Genomic DNA, 22,734 nt, shown 5'->3' on the forward strand with positions numbered 1-22,734 from the left:
TAGCACTTACGTCCATAGTAATGAAGTGTATTTAGAGGTAGGTGATGAAACATATCAACTCCTGCCTGAAAAGTGACTTGGATCCACTCTAATTTGCTTACTGGAGCAACAAATCCACAGCAGGTACCATCTCATTGGCTCTTCACTCAAACCTGGAATATCTGGACAGCGAAGATGCATACATCAGGATGCTCTTCATAGACTTCAGCTCAGCATTTAGTGCTATCATCCCTTCTAAACTAATCAATAAGCTTCAAGACCTGGTCTCCATACCTTCATTTGCATTTGGATCCTCTACTTCCAAACTTGCAAGCCCCAATCAGTTTTGATTGGTGACAAAATCTCCTCCACAATCTCCATCATCGCAGGTGCACCACAAGCTATGTACAGCAGGAGGCTAAGCACTCAATTCATACTTGTGTCTATGAGGCTAAGCCCAGCTCCAATGGCATATTTAAGTTTGCTGACAACACCACTGACATTGGCCAGATCAAAAGTAGTGACGAATCTGCATTAAGGAGGGAGATTGAAAATCTAGTGAAATGGTGCAGCAACTACAACCTGTCCTTCAATGTCATAAAGACCAAGGAGTTGCTTGTTGACTTCAGCAGGGGCAAACCAGAGGTCCATGAGCCGGTGTTCATCAGGGGATCAGGGGTGGAGAGGATCAACAACTTTAAATTCCTAGGTGTTATCATCATTTCAGAGGACCTGTCATGGAAGTGCCATTACGAAGAAAGCACGGCAGCGTCTCTACTTAGAAGTTTGTGAAGATTTGGCATGTCATCTAAAATTCTGACAAACTTAGTGTCCTGACTGGTTGCATCACGGTCTGGTATGGAAGCACCAATGTCCTTGAATGGAGAAGCCTACAAAAGTAGTGGATACAGCCCTGTCTCTCATAGGTAAAGCTCTCCCCACCGTTGAGTATATCTACAGGGAACACTGTCGCAAGAAAACAGCATCCATCATCAAGGACCCCCACCATCCAAGCCATGCACTTTTCTTGCTTCTATCATCAGGGAGGAGGTACAGGAGCCTCAGGTCCAACACCACCTGGTTCAAGAATAGTTGTTCCTCCTCAACTATCAGACTCTTGAACCGGGGAATAACTTCACTTAGCCAACACTGAAGTCATTCCTCATCCTATGGACTCCCTTTCAAGGACTCTACAACTAATGTTTAAGATATTTATTGTTTATTATTATTATTTTGCTTTTTTTGTATTTGCAGAGTTTGTTGTCTTTTGCACATTCATTTTTCTTGTCTGTGCTTGTTGTATGCAGTTTTTCATTGATTTGTGTTTCTTTGCGTTTACTGTGAATGTCTGCAAAAAATGAATGTCAGGGTAGTATATGGTGACAAACTGTATGTACTTTGATAATACATGTACTTTAAACTTTGAAAGATTTCTGAAGACTGAAAATAATCATGCACAGAAAATGGGTCTTTTATCATCTATCTCAGTGACTAGTGGATTGGTGGGGGTTGTAAAAAGTAAAAGATGTTCATATGGGAGTATTTTTTTATTTTCCATGGTCTCACGAGATTTTAATGTTTGCTCAGTGATATCTATTTTGTGAATTGTTATACAGATGAATGACCTAAACCCAGTGAGGTTAGATTGCAATCATTTAACATAGCAGTTCCCAACCACCGGGCTGCAAAGCATGTGCTACCGGGGCGTGAGGAAACGATATGAGTCAGCTGCACCTTTCCTCATTCCCTGTCACGTACTGTTGAACTTGAACATAAGGTTGCCAATTGTCCCGTATTTGCCGGGACATCCCATATATTGGGCTAAATTGGTTTGTCCCATATTTCCCCCGCTAAGGTAGAGCGTTCCTATGAAACCTTTCGTGCCGAAATGGCGTAAAGCGAAGAAGTAATTACCATTAATTTATATGGGAAAAATTTTTGAGCGTTCCCAGACCCAAAGAATAACCTAACAAATCATACCTAATAACACATAAAACTGAAAATAAATAACTCTAACATGTAGTAAAAGCAGGAATGATATGATAAATACACAGCCTATATAAAATAGAAATAATGTATGTACAGTGTAGTCAGGAAGATGAAGGCAAAATCCATTTGTGGGGAAAAAATTGGCACGTACGCACATGTGCGCATTACATGCGCACGACACGCATGTGCAAGGCTTCATGGTCATGGTAGTCTTTCCTGGGGTAAAGTGTCCCAGGATTTAACTGCTACTTTTGTCCCTTATTTGGGAGTGAGAAAGTTGGCAACCCTAACTGTAAAAGACCTGTTGAGGTGAGTTTAACCCTCCTTGTACACACCCTTACCCGGTCGACCGGTCTGCAAGAATATTGGCAATATTAAACGGGTCCGCGGTGCAGAAAAGGTTGGGGACCCCTGATTTAACACTCATAAGTGTGTATTTTTCTCACTGTTTTTCTCTGATCCTTCAAAGACGTAGTGTAGTAATTTTATTTTCAAATAGGTATTTCAACTGTTCATATTTTAAAGTGATTTTAACAGCTAAACATTCTGCCTAATTCATACCTAGCTGTGTTGTAAGTTAAACATTTTTTTTATTTTACAGGGATTTTATGGACCCAACCATGGACAATACAAAACACATTTTAAATTACCTTATGCCAATAATAGAGAAAGTGAACCCGGAAGTACATGACTTCATGCAAAAGTGAGTGTCTTGATTTGAGTTCATTACAGTAAGTGGTTTCCAAACTTGGGAACTCCTGCAAATATCACCTGACCTGTGGGCTTCCCAAGCTTTATCTCCCATGTCTGGATTCTGTCCAGGCAACAGTTGCAAAAATCTGAAATCATCTTCCTGCTAGGGGTTTGGCTATCTCAGTTTAAAGGTGCTTTTCTTGTTTTTTCCTTTGAAGAACTTGCAGAGAAGAAGTAAGCATTCTGTTGCAAATGACTGAATCAGGAATACGTGACATGGGCTGTATTATGGACCGAAGCTTTCCAGTATTCCAACAACTCCCCATGATGAGTTTGGTCTTCACAAATTTAAAGCTTTTGGTAGTGGGAGAATTTGAATTGGGAGTAGAAAACTTACCTTTAGACCAGGGGTTCACAACCTTTTTTTTATGCCATGGCCTCTTACCATTAACCAAAGGGTTCATGGACCATAGGTTGGAAACTCCTGCTTTAGACCAAAAATCTGGTATGTAAATATTGGCCGTACCAAATCTAATTAATGAAAAAATGTTAGAGAAGTCAACAGATGTCTGATCAATTCTTTGTAACATTATAAGAGATAGGGAATCATTTCATAAAATAGCTGATCTTCACTCCGGTGTGCTCTGGGAATAGGAAACCTTAAGTTCTTAATTTGTTTCTTTTGATTTACTAGCAATCACCTGTAAAGAAAACCTTCAAGACTTACAGCAATGCACTCTGGGAATTTTAAAGTTGACACTTTGGGCCAAGTCCCTCCATTGATACCTGATAAACGGTCTCGGTAGAAACCATCGACCGTTTATTCCTCTCCGTACATGCTGCCTGACTTGCTGAGTGCCTCCAGCATTTTGTGTGTTATTCCGTATTTGTGGTATCTGCAGAATTTCGTGTCTGGGATTTTTAAATTAGTTTTCAATATTTTAGAAAGGCAATGAATGAGAATATTACTTTCTTGTAACTTTGTAATTCAAAATAATGTTTTACTATTCAGCACAATGCTTTATGTAGGCAACAATGAGGGGAAAATTTTCGCCACTGCAGGATCGTGCAAGCATGTATGAAATGAAAGAAGCTTGACATTCTGTCCTAAACTGGTGATAAACATCTCCCAATGGTGCATTAAAGATGTTTCTGTTTCCTGCTCCTTTGTCTTTGTAGAGCTGAAGTTGGGACAATTTTCGCCTTGAGCTGGCTAATAACGTGGTTTGGTCACGTGCTTTCAGATTTCCGGCATGTAGTTCGGTTATATGACTTCTTCCTGGCGTGCCATCCATTAATGCCAATCTATTTTGCAGCAGTGGTAGGTGCATTTTTCCCTCCTTAATTGTATTGAAACAAGAAAATTAATCTATTCAGAATTCCAGAAAGATTTAGATTTTTCAACACCAAATCAACCGAATTGGGAATATTGGAGTTGCTCACTTAAATTTTTGAATGCCACAGTATTGAATGCTTAACGCAATAGGAAAAAAACTGGTAGCTTTCTTTCTATGGAGAGGCATAAAGAGTTGGCTTTTTTGGGCTGAGACCCTTCATGGCAGTCCTGATGAAGGGTCTCTGCCTGAAATGTTGGTTCTTAATTCCTCTCTGTAGATGATACCTGACCTGCTGAGTTTCTCTGCCATTTTGTGTTGCTTAGGATTTCTAGCATCTGCAGAGTCTTTTGCCTTATTTATTTAAAGATACAGCGCAGATTCGGCCCTAGCAGCCCCAATTCAATCCTAGCCTAATCACAGGACAATTTACAATGACTAATTAACCTACCTATCAGCCAACTAACTTCTTGGGAAACTGAAAGGTCTGAAGGTAGATAAGTCACCTGGAAATCCCCAGAGTTCTGAAAGAGATGGCTGAAGAGATTGTGGAATGATCCTTCAAGAATCATTAGATTCTGGAATGGTTTCAGAAGACTGGAAAATTGCGAAAGTCTTTCCACTATTAAAGAAAGAAGAGGGGCAAAAGAAAGAAATTATAGGCCAGTTAGTCTGACCTCAGTGGTTGGGAAGATGTTGGAGTGGATTATTAAGGATGAGGTCTCAGGTTACTTGGAGGCACATGATAAAATAGGCCATAGTCAGCATGGTTTTCTCAGGGGAAAGTCTTGCCTGACAAATCTGTTGGAATTCTTTGAAGAAATAACAAACAGGTTAGACAAAGGAGAATCAGTGATGTTGTGTACTTGGATTTTGACAAGGTGCCACACATGAGGCTGCTTAACAAGCTATGAGCCCACTGTATTACAGGAAAGTTTCCTATAGTGGGGGAGTCTAAGACCAGAGGACACAGCCTCAGAATAGAGGGGCGTCCTTTTAGAACAGAGATGAGGAGGAATTTCTTTAGTCAAGGAGTGGTGAATCTGTGGAATTCTTTACCACAGGCAACTGTGAAGGCCAAGTCTTTATGTATATTTAAGGCAGAGGTTGATAGATTCTTGATTGGTCAGAGCATAAAAGGATACAGGGAGAAGGCAGGAGATTGGGGCTGAGAGAAAAATTGGATCAGCCATGATGAAATGGTGGAGCAGACCTGATGGGCCAAGTTGCCTAATTCTGCTCCTATGTCTTATGGTCAGCCAGTACATCTTTGGACTGTGGGAGGAAACCAGAGCACCCTGAGGAAACCCACACTTTTCATGGCAAGGACATACAGACTCCTTACAGATGATGCCAGAAATGAACACCAAACTCTGTTGCCCCAACCTGTAATGGTGTTGCTCTAATCAGTAAGCTACCGTGCCACCTCCATTTTTTTTTCAGCTTTCTTTCTGATCGTTTCCCAGCTGTTTTTATTGTCAGTTATCATGTTAGGGGTCATTAACATGGATATTAAGGGTTTGGCATCCATATTATGTTTTGTTTACTTAATTCTCTAGATCGTATTGTACCGAGGTAATGAAGTCCTGGAGAGTGAATGTGACATGGCTGCTGTCCACCATCTGCTATCGCAGATTCCACAGGACCTGCCATATGAGACTCTGATCAGCCGTGCTGGTGACCTCTTTGTTCAGTTTCCTCCATCTGAACTTTCCAGAGAAGTTGCCCAAAAAGAAAGGTAAGAATCAGTAGATTCAGGGCAAATTAATACATGAATTTAAAGTGAAATTAAATTCTTTCATTTACTCTTGGAGTAACATTCATTGTATAAGCTTAAGTAGGTTTAGCCTCTCTCTCTCTTCTACGTCAAAGTCAAAAATCCACTTTCTACCCCAGACTGTTCCCTCTCTGCTCTTGTGAAAATCATCAGTCTTTGTTTACAATTTTTAACAATTCCTTCCATGGGTATATTGGCTGTAAAGAAGTTTTACTAAAGGTATACATAGGGTAAATGCAAGCAGGCTTTTTCCACTGAGGATGGGTGAGACTAGAATTAGAGTATGTTTAACTTGCTTTTATCTCAAGGAATGCTGGAGTGACTGACGTCATTTCTGGATTGCATGATATTTCCTATAGCCACTGTAAGGTTTTGTTGCTACTTTTTTTGCTTATTTAGCCGAATAAACTGGTGATGGCTGAGAGACATTGTGCTGTTCACTCAGATGCCCACTTCTTTTACCACAGGGTTCATGTAAACCAGTCAAATTTATTTATGTAAGGAATTGTTAAAAATTGTAGCACAAACTTTTCATGAGAATTGCAGGAAAGAATACTGAGGAAAGGGATAGCTATTGGGCCCTTTGACTTTATGAAATCAATCTTTGACATTAATCTCTTTATATCTAATTAAAAGCATATCTAATTATATCTAATTAATTATATCTAAAGAAAAGAGCAAATGATGCTAAATATAGGAAAGAGATGCATGGTCAAACAAATTATCTCAGTGGTGCACTATAGTACTCTATATTCTGCACCTGATTGGCTTCACTTTGAATATATTTGCATCAAAATTAGGATATTCTACCTAGAAAATTACATCTCTGAAGAATTTTCCATAAATTTCATAATTCAATTTTTGAGTGCATTTGTCTTTAAACGTTTCTGTCTTCATGGTTTTGTTACAAATGCATGAAATATTTGCTGCCTTGTTTTTGTTTGGATTTTTTTCCACATATCTTGAATTAAGTTATTTATATGTATCCCTTGAGCAGCATAAAATCTAATGGGGAGTCGCAATGTAATTTGCTTCTCCCTTTGGTTGCCAAGAGATTGTCAGGCTGATCTGGGTTGGAGCGTACATGATTGTACAGTGTCTCCACCATGTGTAGAGAGAGGGGAAATGTTGGTATATTTTAATGATTGAGTCACAAATGATCCAAAAGCTTCGGAAGTATTTCAGTCTTTCAAACTTGCATTTAGTAATAAAATCACAACAATTAGAATGGAAAATTCAAGGCAGTCTATGAAACCCTCTGTTGGTCGGGGTTGAATATGAATATTGCATCCTAGCCATCGTACGTAAGCCAAAGCAGTACAATATGGAGTGCAAGCTGTTGCCCATGTAGTAGGCTCCCCCTCTCCAAGCAGCTGATGAGTCCAAAGGAGCGGCAGAGACCAATACAGTTTGGCATTACTGTCATTGCAGGAGCTGCCAGTCAGCATTGAACTCAATGTAGGACAGTCTAAGTGACTCCAGCTCCGGATTTTTCTTTGGGGTTTTCTCCCAAAGCCTTCCCCATTTGTGTATATAGTAGCAAGACAACAGAGATTTGAGATCTGAGTTTTCCTTCTCCTAGATTAGATGCCAACCATGGCTGATAAGCCCCATCTGCCTGAAGCGACTGGTTTTAAAGTGCCAGTAACCCGCTTTTACCCCTTCTGTCAATAGAAGTGGTTCTGCTGGCTTTAGTAGCTCAGCCACATGTGAAGGCCAGGAGCTGGACTTGGTTGGCAGAGGCTATTTGAGAAGCACACCGCTAGGATCAGTAAGAGGAGTCAATCTAAACACTACAGATCCTTTCTACAGAAATGAAACAAACCCTTCAGCCTATCTAGCCCACTGTAAATACTTGTAAAAGATGTGTACAGGGAAGTTGTAAAAGCCTAGGGTTCATCAACTACAGATTAGCCAATTTCCTCTGTTCAGGTGAAAATTGTTGAAAAGAAACACAGGCTTTGGAAGACTGCAGAAATTTTAAATGTGATTTTTGTCATTCGCCTGTAGACTACAAAATGATTGTTACGTGGCTTTTATAAAGACTGGTGCATTTTGAGGGAGGGCTTTCTGTATAGTTGCCAGCATTGAACTTGGTTAGTTAAAACTGGCATGTATATCTTCTAGAGCAGGGGATCCCAACCTAGGGTCCGCGGACCACTTGCTTAATGGTATTGGTCTATGGCATAAAAAATATGGGAACCCTGGTTCTAGAGAAACTGCCCAGCCATTGATATTGAGGAGGGTTTCCAACATGGAGTGCACTGACCCATTGTGTAATGGTATTGGTCCATGGCATAAAAAAGGTTGGGAACCCCTGATATAGAGGAACCAGTGTACAGACCGCACTTAGATTTTCAGAGGTCTTTGATGTCAAATGTTATTGCAGAAAATAATAGCTCATGGTATAACAGATAAAATTGGCAGAGACAGAGATTGTAAATTTGTAAAATGTGATCAGAGTAGTTGGGGTGTTTAACTGCAGCCACTGTGCACCCATGGTTTTTACTGCCCATCACACCACTGGTGTTTAGGACAGCAATGAAGGTCCTTCATCTCTGGTGGTATTCAGGGCTTCCTTCATCATGTCAGTAGCTTCCTCTCAGTTTTCACTACAGTCAGTCATGCAAGTCCCAGGTGGAGGCTTAGGAATACCATCACACTCAGATGCAGGATTTTTCATTGCTGTTTCTGTAACAATTTTGTTTTAACAGTCAAGGTTGTTAGCCCTGAGCTGAACCCCCGAACCTGGAGAATTGGTTGACCTTTGAGCCACACCGTCGGAAATTCCCCGATTTAATCCTAGCTTAATCATGGGACAACTTAGAATGACCAGTTAACTTAGCAACCAGTAGGTCTTTGTACTATGGGAGGAAACCAGAGCACTCTGAGGAAACTCACTCCTTACAGATGTTGCTGGTGCTGACCGCCACACCCAACTTGTATAGCGCAGAAAGGAATCTTAAAGTTCTATTAGTAACAAAGGGCGACAACTGGAGCTCAGTGCTAATACAATGGATATTAGTTAAATGAGACACTTCAGGACCAATACATTTTGGCCCAATTAAGTGGCTGTCCGAATTACCCAAAGTTTCATGGAAATGAAAAAGACAAGCTATTGTTTACCTGATTAACAAATTGTGTATTTAAATGAAATACAGAATAAATTGATACTACAGTGCTAATAAAACTGTTAGTTCCTAATAGTTATTGACAATGGAATTAATCCAGTGTACACTGCTGTGTTCTTTGATTGTCTGTAAATGGACAAAATCAGCATAGACATCTAGTGTAGATAATTGACTGCCTTCATACAATGCTTTTGACGATTTCATCCTCCAAATCTTCAATTTTATTGTAACATTCAAGGTGATTGTCGATATCTTCAAATCCAACATAGTTCCTAACTTGCAGAAGTAGTGAAATTATTTTTATTTTCACTCACAGCACCCTCTGGCATCTCCAAGCTTGAATGCTTGAAACCGCAGTGAGCAAAACACTTCTAGAATGTCTTACTGCTCATTTCTCACCAACTATTGGTGACAAAAATCACTGCTTTTTGAACACACACATACAACTGACACTATTTAAAAGCTTTGCTGTAAGCACGGTGTAGTGTTTAACAGCCACATAAGTTCACATGACTGACCCTGGTTAGAAACTGTTCAGAAGTAGTCTCATGTCCCATTTAAGCAGCATCACATTGCAAATAAACAAAGGCAATCCTGGCTATTATCTTGCTTAGTTTTTGTTCTTTAAGAGTTGTCCCAAATAAGCCACTACCCTGATTAACCGATGGCCCAATTAACCGGAATCTACTGCATTCCTCCTGATGGTTGATTCCACCCCCCTGCCCCATTGCAACTCTCTTTTATAACCTCTCACATCTTTTGATTATTGATCAAAGTAGTAGAATATACACACTCTTAATTTTGAGTTGCCAGGTAGCTCTGGTACACAAAGACTAAATGTCAGAAGGCTTTGGGTGTGGATTGAATAGAATGAAGTGTTCTTTTAAACTGTTATTCTCATGAATACTGTGATTGTCTGTATCTGTGAATGTCACACTTCAACTGCCAATTTTATATTTCCCATTTTACTCTGCACTCAGCGCATGTTATATTTGCTAATATATGCTCCAGAAAAAAATATATGCTATAGTTTAAAATAGCCGGTGACCATTCAACCTTGAAGAAACTTTGATCTCTTGGTTTGTCTGCAGTTACTCTGACAGCACCTTTGTTTGTTTATTGAGATACAACATGGAGTAGGCCCTTCTGGCCATTCGAGCTGCACTGCCCAGCAATCCGCCATTTTAACCTTAGCTTAATCAAGGGACAATTTACAATGACCAATTACCAGAGGAGCCAGAGGAAACCCATGCGGTTACGGGGAGAATCTACAATCTCTTGACAGGCAGCGGTGGGAATTGAACCTGGGTTTCCTGTTCTGTAAAGTGTTGTGCTAACCATTACACTACAGTGCCACTCCATCTCCGCCACCATGAATTCACTTTCCCAGATACATTTCACAAGATGAGTAGAATTGTGCTGGTCCATAGAATTTGAAATTTTGGACTTTTTGTGGTACGTAAATACTTACAAGTGTTTTCTGTTATTCTGATAACATTTGGATTAATTTCTTTTCTCTTTATCTGTAATCAACATGACTCTTCTCAGCAGTTCTGGCTACTTGTAACACAAACAAAATGCTGGAGAAACACAGTAAGTCAAGCAATATCTATGGAAAGGAATAATCTCAGCTGGAATCTTACATTCCTTTCCATAGATCCTGCTGAACTCCTTCTGCATTTTGTGTGTGTTACTTTGGATCTTCAACATTTACAGCATCTCTTGTGTTTATGATTTGGCTACTTGTACTGCCTGTATCCACGGTTTCTAATACAACAGCTATAAAAACTCGTCATCTCATTGCTAAGTGCTCCTTGATCAACATTCTTGGGAGGCAACATTGAACTTAATGGGACTAGGCACACTGGTACCATAAGAGTACATCAGGTTCACGATAAAATGCTTTCCATTTGTGTCGATGAATGTAGCTCAACACCAGATCAGAGCAAACCAACCCCTTGACTGGCATCTTATCAATTACCTTAAGCATTCAAAACACAAAATACTCTGCAGATGCTGGGGTCAAAGCAACACTCACAACACGCTGGAGGAACTCAGCAGGTCGGGCAGCATCCGTGGAAACGATCAGTCAACGTTTCGGACCGGAACCCTTCGTCAGGACTGAAGAGGGAAGGGGCAGAGGCCCTATAAAAAAGGTGGAGGGAGGGTGGGAAGGAGAAAGCTGGTAGGTTCCAGGTGAAAAACCAGTAAGGAGCACCTGGAACCTACCAGCCTTCTCCTTCCCACCCTCCCCCCACCTTCTTGATAGGGCCTCTGCCCCTTCCCTCTTCAGTCCTGATGAAGGGTTCCGGCCCAAAACGTTGACTGATCGTTTCCATGGATGCTGCCCGATCTGCTGAGTTCCTCCAGCGTGTTGTGAGTGTTACCTTAAGCATTCATTCCTGCCACCATTCGTGGACAGTTTATATATGGTATGTTAATATGTCCCTCCTACAAAACACACTGTAATTGTTAGCTTGCAGTTACTCAGAAATAGTCTCCACTGTCTAGAAGGGCAAACCATTGTTTGCAGATTCCCTTTCAAGTTGCATGCCTAGCTGACTTAGAAATATATCTCTGTTTTCTACATTGTCATTGTTGCTGGTATTTCTTCTACAACAGCGCTGTAGAAGCATCTTTACCAAAAAGTGATTCAAAAAGATTGCTTGCCAATCTGTCTTGACAGCAACAAATGCTAACTTTACCAGTGGTGGCCAGATCTTGAAAATGAATTAAGAATTGTTTTAAAACTAATATTACTGTTCTACTGCTTTTTTTTTGTTGTGAGCAGCAGTGACCAAGTAACATAACAGTTCTATTTGTTGCCTGAGGAAACAGTTCAGACTGGTACAAAGTTACCTGGGAAGATTAAGCCATTTTACATATAGACTAGTATAGTGGATAGTGCAGTCAGTATTAAACTCTGAGCTTTCACTGATGTCTTCTTTTCCTTGCAGGTTATGTTCACAAGCAGAAAGCACCCCAGTGTAGTTTGGCCCTAAGTTCACCAGTAAATATTTTTACACTTGAAGCTGATAAGCAAGTGGGGATGTATTATTTTGCAAGAAGGACATCTGTGGATATATCTGTGTTGGTTATGTACCATTAAAGGGCAGTACAGTGGGCCTGATACAGCAACAAGGCAATTTGTCTCCAACTCCATGTATTCTCTACTCTGTCGTGTTTAGATGACACAAATTAGATTCTGACCCTGGTTTTTCCATAACGATCCAGTCCCAAGCAAAAGTGAGAGCGAGAAGCTGTGTCTATAGTCTGACCAGGCGTGTGTTTTACTGTTTACCTGGTGCTTTATAAGATCAAAATAAATGGCAGGCAGAAAATGCAGCAGCCTTTACATTGTAACAGCAGATTAAGACAGGGAAAGCTAAAGGTAAGAATTATTAAATTAATGAACGATTTTTCAGTTTGAATGTTTGTTGTATTAATATAAATTCAGAGCGGCAGGCCAGATTGAAGTATGATGTTGTCTCATGTAAATCTAAGTTCTTGATATCCACTTTGCTACATCTGCCATTATTTTTCATCCATGATGATTTAGTAACCACTAAAAAACCACCTCCATTTTGTTGGGTGAAGTCGGTCAGTACGTAGTATTTGAAAGTCTGCAGATGCTGGAAGTCTCGAACAACGCACAGAAAATGCTGAAGGAACTCAGCAGGTCAGGCAGCATCTATGGAGGTGAATGAATAGCTGGGACCCTTCTTCAGGACTGAAAAGGAAGGGGGAAGACGCAATAATAAAAAGGTGGGGGTGAGGGTGAGGAGGATAGCTAGAAGATGATAGGTGAAGCCAGGCGCGTAGGAAAGATAAAGGACTGGAGAGGGAGGAATCTGATAGATGAGAAAGGGAAAGAGGAGGGGATCTGGGGGGAGAAGGGTGATAGGCAGGTGAGAAGAGGTCAGAGTGGGGAATAGAAGAGGGGAGGGGGAAGGATTTTTTTTAACTGGATGTAGTATTGACAGAGAAGAATAATAGAAGGTGAAGAGATTTATGGGAACTAAAGCAGAGTTGTGAGACTTCTGTCATAGTGATGATTGTTTTTAGAGTAGAGGTAGGGAAGCTTCTAGGATGGTAAATCTTAAAGTGGTATTCAAAATTATGAAAAAAAATTAAAATAACTAATTTAAACTGGCAGGTAGATCGATAACCAGAAGAGACTGATTTAAATCAATTAGCAATGTGGAAGGTAGGATTTTCTTTTTTGCTACTTATTGCACTGGAATCCACACTCTGGTGCTAATAGATTCAGTAATAACTTTCAAATGGGAATTTGATAATTTTTATATTTAATTTATTTAGAGATGCAGCAGGCCCATCAGCCAATGAGACCATGCCACTCAATTACACTCATGACCAATTAACATACTAACCTGTATGTTTCTGGAAATAATAAAAAAGAATTTAATTATTTTACAGGGCAACAGTGAATGGGCTGGGAAGTGAACTAATTGAATAACCATTTCAAACACCTGGCACAAACATGATGAGGCGAATGGGGCTTTTTGCAGTGTTGTGATTGCATGATTAATTTGATCTATTTTTCCCATCAGTTGAAGGTAAATTGCTCACCTAGTTTTGAAATTTTCAGCTACTTCTTCATCTTGAGGAATTGAGTGGATAATTCGCACAGTGATCTCACTACAAGAGAAGGCAGTGTTCGGCTAATTTATTCCACAGGGCATGCAGAAACTGGGTAACGACTACCGGCTCCAGCATTAGCAGTTGTCCGGAAGCTGCGTACTCGTTGTACCTTAAGCTAAGCCATTCTGGTGCTGCCACCTACCTAGCAATGTAGCAGGTATAGGTGCCACGGTAGCATAGGGGTTAGCGCGACACTATTACAGCTTGGTTAGTAGGTGTTAAAAGTTAAAGTCTGTCCCAAGCCTTTGTGGCCCAGCAGGCTGGTGCTTATGCCGGTTTCTGTGGCATGAAGCGACTGAGTACGAGACTCTTCCCCCTGGATAGGACTAGTCTTAAAAAACCTGGCAAATCCAAACTAACTATTCAGTCAACCTTCAATCAGCAAAAGGATAGAAAGTACAGTTGACAATGCAGTCAAATGGAAGTTTCTCATCAGTAATCTGCCTCTTTCACTTCCAATTATAGCAGCAGTACTGAATTGTTACTTCTTTATAGCCTTAGTTCAAACAAAGAGACTGAATTATAGACGGGGGTTGAGCAGGTTGGGCCTGTTCTCATTGGAGCATAGGAGAATGAAGGGTGTGTAAGATCATGAGGGGCATAAACATAACAAATGCACACAGCCTTTTCTCCAAAGTGTAGAGTGAAGAACTACAGAGCATAGGTTTAAGGTGAGAGTAGAGAGATTTATTAGGAGCCTGAAGGGTAACTATTTCACCCAGAAAGTGGTCAGTATATGAAATGAGCTGTCAGAGGAAGAGATTGAAGCAAGTATATTAACAACATTGAAAAGGCACTTGGGCAGATATATGGATAGGGAAAGTTTAGACTCTAAAGACATTAGAGGAATATAGACCAAAATGGGACTACTTTAGATGAAATCTTGGTCAGCATGAACTTGTTGAGCTGAAGAGTGTATTCCCATACTATAACTCCAAAGGTGAGACAAAAATAACTTTCCTTCACATCATAGCGGGAGTCTCCAGTGGCTGTAGTGATAACTAGAGCAAAGGTTTCCACCCTTTCCCTCCACCTCTTCATGCTGGCTCTCTCCCCTTTATCTTTCAGGCCAGTTGAAGGGTCTCAACCTGAAATGTCAACTGTCCACTTCCCTCCACTTATCCTACCTGACCTATTGAGTTCCTCTAGTTATTTTTTATGTTGTTTGAATTATTTATGTTCATCGGTGAAGACATTAGAATACAAGACTAGGATGATGACATTTGAATTATATACAGTACTACGCAAAAGTCTTAGACACGTGTAAGTAGCTAGAGTGTCTTAAGACTTTTGCACAGTACTGTATTTATCAAAGTGGAGCGGAGAACGCGTTTGTAAATCTGGTGTGAGCAAAGAACGTTGGGTATGGTGAAGGTGGAGTGGCGCGGGAGGAGTGTGGGACAGCTGGCAGAGGAGGAGTGCCAGGGATGGGGGGGGGGGGGTGGGGTTGTTGGTGGTGTGGGCTCAGACACACCCAGCCCTGGGCACTAGGCAAGGTGATTTGATTCCAAAATAATTAGTTTTCAGAATGTCTCTATGGTGCTTCCCACTCCCAACCACAATTCCTTTCTCCCTGCTTCTATTCCCACTCTCAGTCCACAATAGAGACGCATATTAGAATCAGGTTTATCATTACTCACATGTGTATGTCATGAAATTTGGTTATTTTTCCAGCAGTTGAGGTACAGTGCAGTACATAAAATTACTACAGTACTGCGCTGGTCCACTACCAGTGCAACTTGGTAATGGTTCCCACATAATGGGGAGGTTGTCATTAGAGCTATAGTGGGTACAGAGGGTTTTGCATTTTATTCCCAGGGCTTTATAAGTTAAGTTATAAGAAGGAATTAGCTAGGCTGGGGCCATGTTCTGCCCATTGGGAGACTAAGGGGAGATTTAATCCAAATACATAAAATCAGGAGAGTCTAGGAAGGAACAATTTCTCTTAGAAGGGAGGTTGGACTGAAAATAATTGTAAAAGGATTAGAGGGAAATTACTTTTGAGACTGGTGGATGAGCTTCAGTGGTACAAGAAGGAAGTAGACCAAGAGCTGGAACATTTAATTTAGCTGTGTAAATGCTAAGGCCTAAGTCTTCCTTCTTTGTACTTCTGTAAATCTAGAATAATATTAATTTTACAAGATGATCAGCTGTTGCATGGGAAGCGAATATTATGAGTCGGATTTTGTAAGGTTGCAGTAAAATCGTTTACACAGTATTTTCTCAATTCTGTTTGATGAAGCAAACTGAAGGCTGAATGAAAAACGCAAACATGAGGAATTCTGCAGATGCTGGAAATTCAAGCAACACACATCAAAGTTGCTGGTGAACGCAGCAGGCCAGGCAGTACCTCTTCCTAAAGATGCTGCCTGGCCTGCTGTGTTCACCAGCAATTTTGATGTGTGTTGCTTGAAGGTTGAATGACCTCATTCTGCTCCTATGGCGATGTGCAAGACAAGTTTTATTCAACACATAGTGGTAGCATATCTGGAATGCACTGCTGGGGAGGTGGTGGCAGCATTTAAGAGGCACTTCAACACATAATATTCTGGGGTAGGAGGGAAATGGGTCATGTGCAGGCAGAAAGGATTAGTTTAATTTGGCATTGTAGGCCAAAGGCTGTTTTTATGCTGGATTCTATGTTCTAACTTTTCTTGTCACAGTGAAATAACAAAATAGACCAATAATATTCTGTAACCTTTACTTGGATGATTTATACTGATTGTCTGAAGTAATATTGATGTAATTACAAAGAAGGCACAAAAGCAGTAAGAATATGACAAGAACATTCACAAATTTCTACAGATGTACCATGGAATGTTAAGCATTCTAACTGGTTGTACCACTGTCTGGTATGGAGAAGCCGCTGCACAGAAATGGAAAAAGCTGCAGTAAATTGTAAACTCAGCCAGCTCTATCATAAGCACTAGCCTTCGCAATATCCAGGACACCTTCAAAAGGTGGTGCCTCAAAAAGGCGGCATCCATCATTAAAGACGCCCATTACCCAGGACATGCCCTCTTCTCATTGTTACCATCAAGATGGAGGTACAGGAGCCTGAAGACACAAACTCAGCATTTCAGGAACAACCTCTTTCCTCTGCCATCAGATTTCTGAATGGACAATGTACCCGTGAACATTGCTTCACTATTTTTCTTCTCTTTTTGCACTACTTATTTAATTTAATTTTCAATAGGTTTCAATAGGTAAATTTAATGTCAGGGAAATGTATACAATATACATCCTGAAATTCTTTTTCTTCGCAAACATCCATGAAAACAAAGGAGTGCTCCAAAGAATGAATAACAGTTAAATATCAGAAACCTAAAGCTCTCCCCAACTCCCCCACCCATGCACAAGCAGCAGCAAGGCAACGACCCACCCCACCAGCAAGAATAGCAACGACGCCCCACACCACCATAACATTTTCTTTTTATATATACTTACTGTAATTTATAGTTTTTATTATGTATTGCAATGTACTGCTGCCACAAAACAACAAATTTCTTGACATACGCCAGTGATAGTTAAACCTGATTCTGATTTAACTTAATACAGTAAGGGTAAAAACCAAGGCTGCAATATTGTAAAAGCTTAAATGAAACATTGGTTCTAGTCCTGAGCTTGATCTTTATGGAGAATGCGGAATAGATGCCACATATAACATACCAGGATTGTGTGTATGCTGCCTTCAGGGTTTCTGTACATTGAGTAGTAGTTCTTGGGAAGGTTGTGCTTCAGTCATGAATTCATGTGCTAGAACTTGTGTGGGAATTTTCATGTGCTCGAGAAGAATGTGGGCTCACTCTGGTACTTATATTGCAAAGCAAAGAAAGGACATGTATTTATAAAGTAATTTTCACAGTGGCCTAGTGATTTACAGCTAATGGAGGACTTTTCTGGTGCACTGTTATGAAGTAATGTGATAGCCAGTTTACACAACAGAATCCCACTTGTACATGAAAAGTAAATATGTCCTGATGAAGGGTCTCAGCCTGAAATGTCAACTATTCATTTCTCAACACAGGCATTGCTATAACTGTTGAGTTCCTCCAGCACTTTGTGTATGGCTCAAATAAATATCAAGTTTGTTCTTGTTGGTCATAGGCATCAGAAAAATGGCGGTGTTCTGAAGATAAAGACAAAAATGTGTCAAGTTCTTGTTGAATTAGGGTCAAAATTATTATTTTTCTTGTAGTTTAACTTCATGCTTGTTTATATTTTCATGTAATCAGCTGTTTGTAATTGGTCAGTGAATTTTCAGATATCATAGTACATCTGGTTGTGTATTTTTCTAGCATTTTTTCTGCAACCTGTGTCACACCAATGAATCTGTCTCATGGGTTGTTCCTTATCAATGGAATGTCTCTTATCTGTCTAGCTCGTACAAGACAACCGTGACTTTCATCCTTTGCCTTGCTTTTCTCACTCTTTCTTTGTTCAAATCTCAGTGGAGTAAGCTGGTTACTTTTTTTTTTGTTACATTAAATGGCTGTAACCACATGTTTTATGCCTCAATTCTGACTTCTGAAGAACCTTCTGGACTTCGAGGTCCAACATTCTGAAGCTTTTTGAGAGATTACAAGAAATTGAGTCAGTATCAGTCAAATTGCAGTGTCCCGTTGATCACTTCAGTTTCCGGACTGGTTAACTGACAGGATATAACAAGAATCTATCATACTATTGCTTGCCAAGTACAGTGGTACAAGTCTTTTGTCCTTGGTGGCTATGCAGAAGTGATTATGGAATTGGTGGCAACGACTTTATGCAGTTTGCTGTTGAACAGTTATACTAGGCATGTGAATGTTATATAGTGGGGGATATGAGTAACAATTTGCAGAACTTCATTGTTTGAAGTCCAAAGATAAAGGAAGCTAAATGCTTGATATTTCTGTGTGTGCTGTGTTTCTGAGGCTGCTGCCCAAGGCCAATACCAGAGATCATTGGTATAATAAACCCTTAGGAAAACACCATCAGATTACTGAGGCCACTGTTCATGTTTGCACAATACAGCCTAAATATTATTGCAGTGAATGGAGTTATGCTGTCCTAACATCATTGCATTCTTCTGATTGATATGTCCTGTCAGCCCGAAGTCAAATCTTTATTCCTCTCCATAGATGCTGCCTAACCTGCTGAATTCCTCCAGCATTTTGTGTGCTACTCTGAATTTCCAGTATTTGTAGAATCTGTTTTGTTTACTGTATTCTTCTTGCCATCTTTAGCCTTTTCTCTTTCATTTTCTCTTGAATGCATTCTGTTGATCTCTTTGAATGTTACAAAATGATGGCTGGGTATGTGATAGGAACTTGAACCATTTAGCATTCCAAAGTGCCTGTATAAATGGTTATTTTGCAGATTAGTGAATAAACATAGCTGAAGATATCAAATAAAACATATATCTGATGCCAGTCTTGATGAGTTCTGAAAAATTAGAATGCCCAACTAATTGGTTGTTTGGTTGCCTTTGTGTGGAGTTTTTAAAATTGATTTTCTTGTGCTTCTTTGTATCTACTGTGAATATCTGCAAGAAAATGAATCTCAGGGTAGCTTATGATTACATATACGTACTTTGATAATAAATTTACTTTGAACTTTGAAAGATTAACTTTCTGAATTTAATTATTTTCAAGGTTATTGCTGTAATTTTAAATTAGTTATTTTCCAGCTTATTAATGTAATTTTAAAGGGATTCTATTGGGCAGTGTACATAATATCGCTAATCCTATTGTGGCATTTTATAGTGTGCAAACCTGCAATAGTGGGGAATGCATTTTACAAACTACAAATGTAGGATCTGTTTGAATTATCCATTATCCTTGTCTTCTCACTTCTCACCAATAAATGGTAATACGTTTTCACAAATAATGAGTATACAAAATTGAGGGGTAGAGATGGGATATGTGCAAGCAGACTTTTCTCACTGAGGTTGGGTGAGACTGGAACTAGAGGTCTAGGTTAAGGATGAAGGATGAAGTATTTAAAGGGAAACCCTGGGAGAACTTCCTCACTCAGAGGGTGGTGCGAATGTGGAACTAGCTGCCAGCAGAACTAGTGGGTGTGGGTACAATTGCAACCTTTAAGAGAAACACGGACATGCACATGTATGGGATGGGTATGGAGGGCCATGATGGGGCGAGGCAGAATAACAATTCACCATAGAGTTAGTGGGCCGAAGGGCTGTAGTGGTCTGACTCTGTAATGTTGTCTAGATCCTCACCTGGACTTTATGGGTCACGTGTGAGTCTTGGTGATGGTTTGCGGACTGTTTGCTTCAGATCACTGCTTGTTTCTACCATTAGATACTGGCCAACACAAAGATCAGGAGGTCTGGCTGCGTGTTGTCATTCTGAGTGCTTAGCTGGTGAATGCAGCATAATTTATTCTCTCACCTTCCTTACCTGTGGCAGATTTGAACCTGCTGTTGCAGCAGAGGTCACACTGAAGGAACGCAGACATTTTTCACCAGCGTTAAATTCTGAATTAGAATTTTTAAGTATGTATTATGTTGACTTTATTGTCTTACTGAATAAGTGAACTTTTACACTGCATGTGATTTGTCTAATTGAGAATTCTGTGCCTGTCCACTTCCACAGCACTGCTGTCTCGACCTTCAAAGACTTTGAACTGGTGTCAGCTCAGCAGCACCCTGACACAGTGCTCCGGAGACGGTTTAAAGACCAAGTGCAGCAGGCACCCAGAGCGAGTACAGATGTAGCAATAAGGCGGACCAGGAGACTGATAAAACTGGCAGTGATGGGTCTAACTGTAGCACTGGGAGCGGCGGCCTATGCAGTGGTCAATAGCGCATTGGAATGGGCACCAAAGTTTGAACTTCAACTTTTCCCGTGAAAACTGAAGTCATTTTTAGCCACTTTATAAAACCCCGATCGCGTGCTATGAGAGAGGGGCATGATTTTCTTTCACTGTCATTGCCTTTTAGCTTTGAATGCACCACTGAAAACTGGAAGCAGGTTATTCCACGCATTCATTTAATGACTGGATGGACACAGATTTTTTTTTGGCTGCTACTTTGCGTGAATTGCATCAAAGATAAAGCTGCAATATATACCACCACTTTTATTTTTGAAACAAAGTATTGGGCTATGACTTGTTTAAAAAATCTACTGCCTCAACATGATCGATGTGAAGTTATGCCACTGAATTCTTATACGGCACGTCACTAATCTTGTTTACGTTACTGAAGAAAGGCGATTCTGCAATAATGGATGTGTGATGATGTGAGGTCATATTCTAGCAGGCATAGTATTGTGCTACCTAGGGCAGTTTTATGGAAGAATTAACCTGTCTGCTCCCTAAAGTAAGATGTAGAGCTTTTTAAAAAGTATTGGGGAAAGAATTGAATTGGTTATATGCAAACACTGAGTTTTAACAGCATGCATAACCCAGGTAGGAGAGGAGTCTTACATCTTTACTGGTTAATAAAGCTGTTTCACTTGTTCCTCAACTAAATTTTGAGACATAGTAGAATAGAACACTTTTGTATGAGACGGTGACTAGAAGAGAACAGGTCCAGTGCCACCTCAAAAACTTGTTGAACTGTGCCTTGTTGTACATTCATTCCCCTGATTTATTTAACAAGAGCAGCATTTTATCAAAATATGTAGAGCTGAAGACAGCAGATTTGATTTAATGTTTCTGCACTTTTATAACCTCTGGCAGGCTGGCATTAGGGGGTGTTTGGTCAAGAGACCTTCGGACAGATTTCCAATGGAATAACTGAATTGGCTGAGCTGACCTTCCTTGAGTGGCCTGCCAAAATCGACTGTTTGCAGTCATGAATAAAGAATGGTCACTTTAGTTATTAACTTGACATTCTTCCACAGCGGGTGTCAATACCTGGAAGGGGAAGGGTGATGGAAATAAAAAGGGTTTCCTTCAATCGGTTTAAACAATTGACTGAAGTTCCTAGTTCTTTCTGCCTTTCCAAGTGGCTGACTGTGGTGATGACTTGCAGCAAAAGATGCTGGTCACCTGACCACACTATTACACAAGGAGGATGAACGTGGACTGTCAGTGAGTCTCATTTTCTCAGGGTAGTTATACTTCTCATTTTTGCATTTCACTACCATCCTCTAAACTGCCCTGCTTTTAACAATGCTTATCGGTACCATTATGACGAGATACCTCAGCAGTAATCTGTGGGATGTTTTTCTTTTCTTTCATTCTGCTACAAACCAAACAATCATTTTCAGTAAGTGCAAAAACATATCTTTAATTTGCTCTTCAATGCAGATTGTATCACTGTATGTCATTGTAAGTCTAGAATATTAGCTCAAAAGATTATTTGTTACTGGTACCTGTTCAACGAATGTGACACAGGCAAATGGGCAACAAGCTAACTATTTAATAAATACATTTTTAAATATTTTAACTGTAGTATATTGCTGTCGGCAGCCTATGCCCCATTCGGGGTGATGGGCTTAACTGATTATATTAATATTGGCCTTAATATTGGTGTCAACAGGCACACTAACCTCACTAAAAGTGTTGTAACTTGTCTTGCTATCCCTTGTAGGCCAAGTTGCTTGAGATTTTGGCATGAAAGAGTTGTGTTCTGAATACGTTTTTAGCTTTGATCAGCCATGTACAATTCTTTGCTTTATTTTTTGTCATTACAAGGTTTTACTAATAATTTTGTGAAGGTACCCAATATGCTTAACTTACAGAAATATTGGTGGTAAAATGGTTTTACTATAATGCTTTAATTTTCCTTTCATGTTTTCTTCTTGCTGTTGATGTCTCTGCAGATAAGCAATCTTTTTGTTAGGGCTTGATTTCTAATCATGATGCCTCCATGAGTTGCTGCCTCAAGGAGCTCGTCATGGCTTTTTAAAAGGGGTGAATTCTGGTTGGAAGGAAGCTTATTTCTCATTCATGGAATATAGACTATGTTTACAAAACTTTTATTTATTGTCCATCTCTGACCTTGTGAAAGTGGTGGTGAGCTGTTGTCAGGCAGCATCTATGGAAGAGAATAAACAGTTAATGTTTTGGGCTGAGACCCTTCGGGCCTTGCTGAGGTCCTCCAGCATTTTGAGTGTGTTGCTCAAGAGTTCCCTCCGGCATCTGCAGAATCACTTTTATTTGTTTATTTAGAGATACAGCACAGAACAGGCCCTTCTGGCGCAATGAGCCACATCATCCA

At 40.1% G+C, this 22,734-nt stretch overlaps 1 protein-coding gene across 3 annotated transcripts in view; it reads left to right on the top strand.

Moving 5' to 3' along the window:
* The window catches only part of tbc1d20 (TBC1 domain family, member 20), a 112,384-nt gene that overhangs the window by 37,324 nt on the left and 52,326 nt on the right, over positions 1–22,734 (top strand). For 2 of the 3 annotated variants that reach the window (XM_072243892.1, XM_072243911.1), the window contains exons 5-8: positions 2,570–2,671; positions 3,841–3,982; positions 5,555–5,733; positions 20,162–22,286. In XM_072243892.1, coding sequence (XP_072099993.1) covers positions 2,570–2,671; positions 3,841–3,982; positions 5,555–5,733; positions 20,162–20,417 — 679 coding nt within the window. In that variant the 3' untranslated portion in view covers positions 20,418–22,286. Of the gene's footprint in view, positions 1–2,569; positions 2,672–3,840; positions 3,983–5,554; positions 5,734–20,161; positions 22,287–22,734 lie in introns of those variants that run through there. The other variant, XM_072243902.1, reaches the window with a different exon arrangement.

This window comes from Mobula birostris, chromosome 2, assembly GCF_030028105.1.
Source record: "Mobula birostris isolate sMobBir1 chromosome 2, sMobBir1.hap1, whole genome shotgun sequence".
Classification (NCBI taxonomy): domain Eukaryota; kingdom Metazoa; phylum Chordata; class Chondrichthyes; order Myliobatiformes; family Myliobatidae; genus Mobula; species Mobula birostris.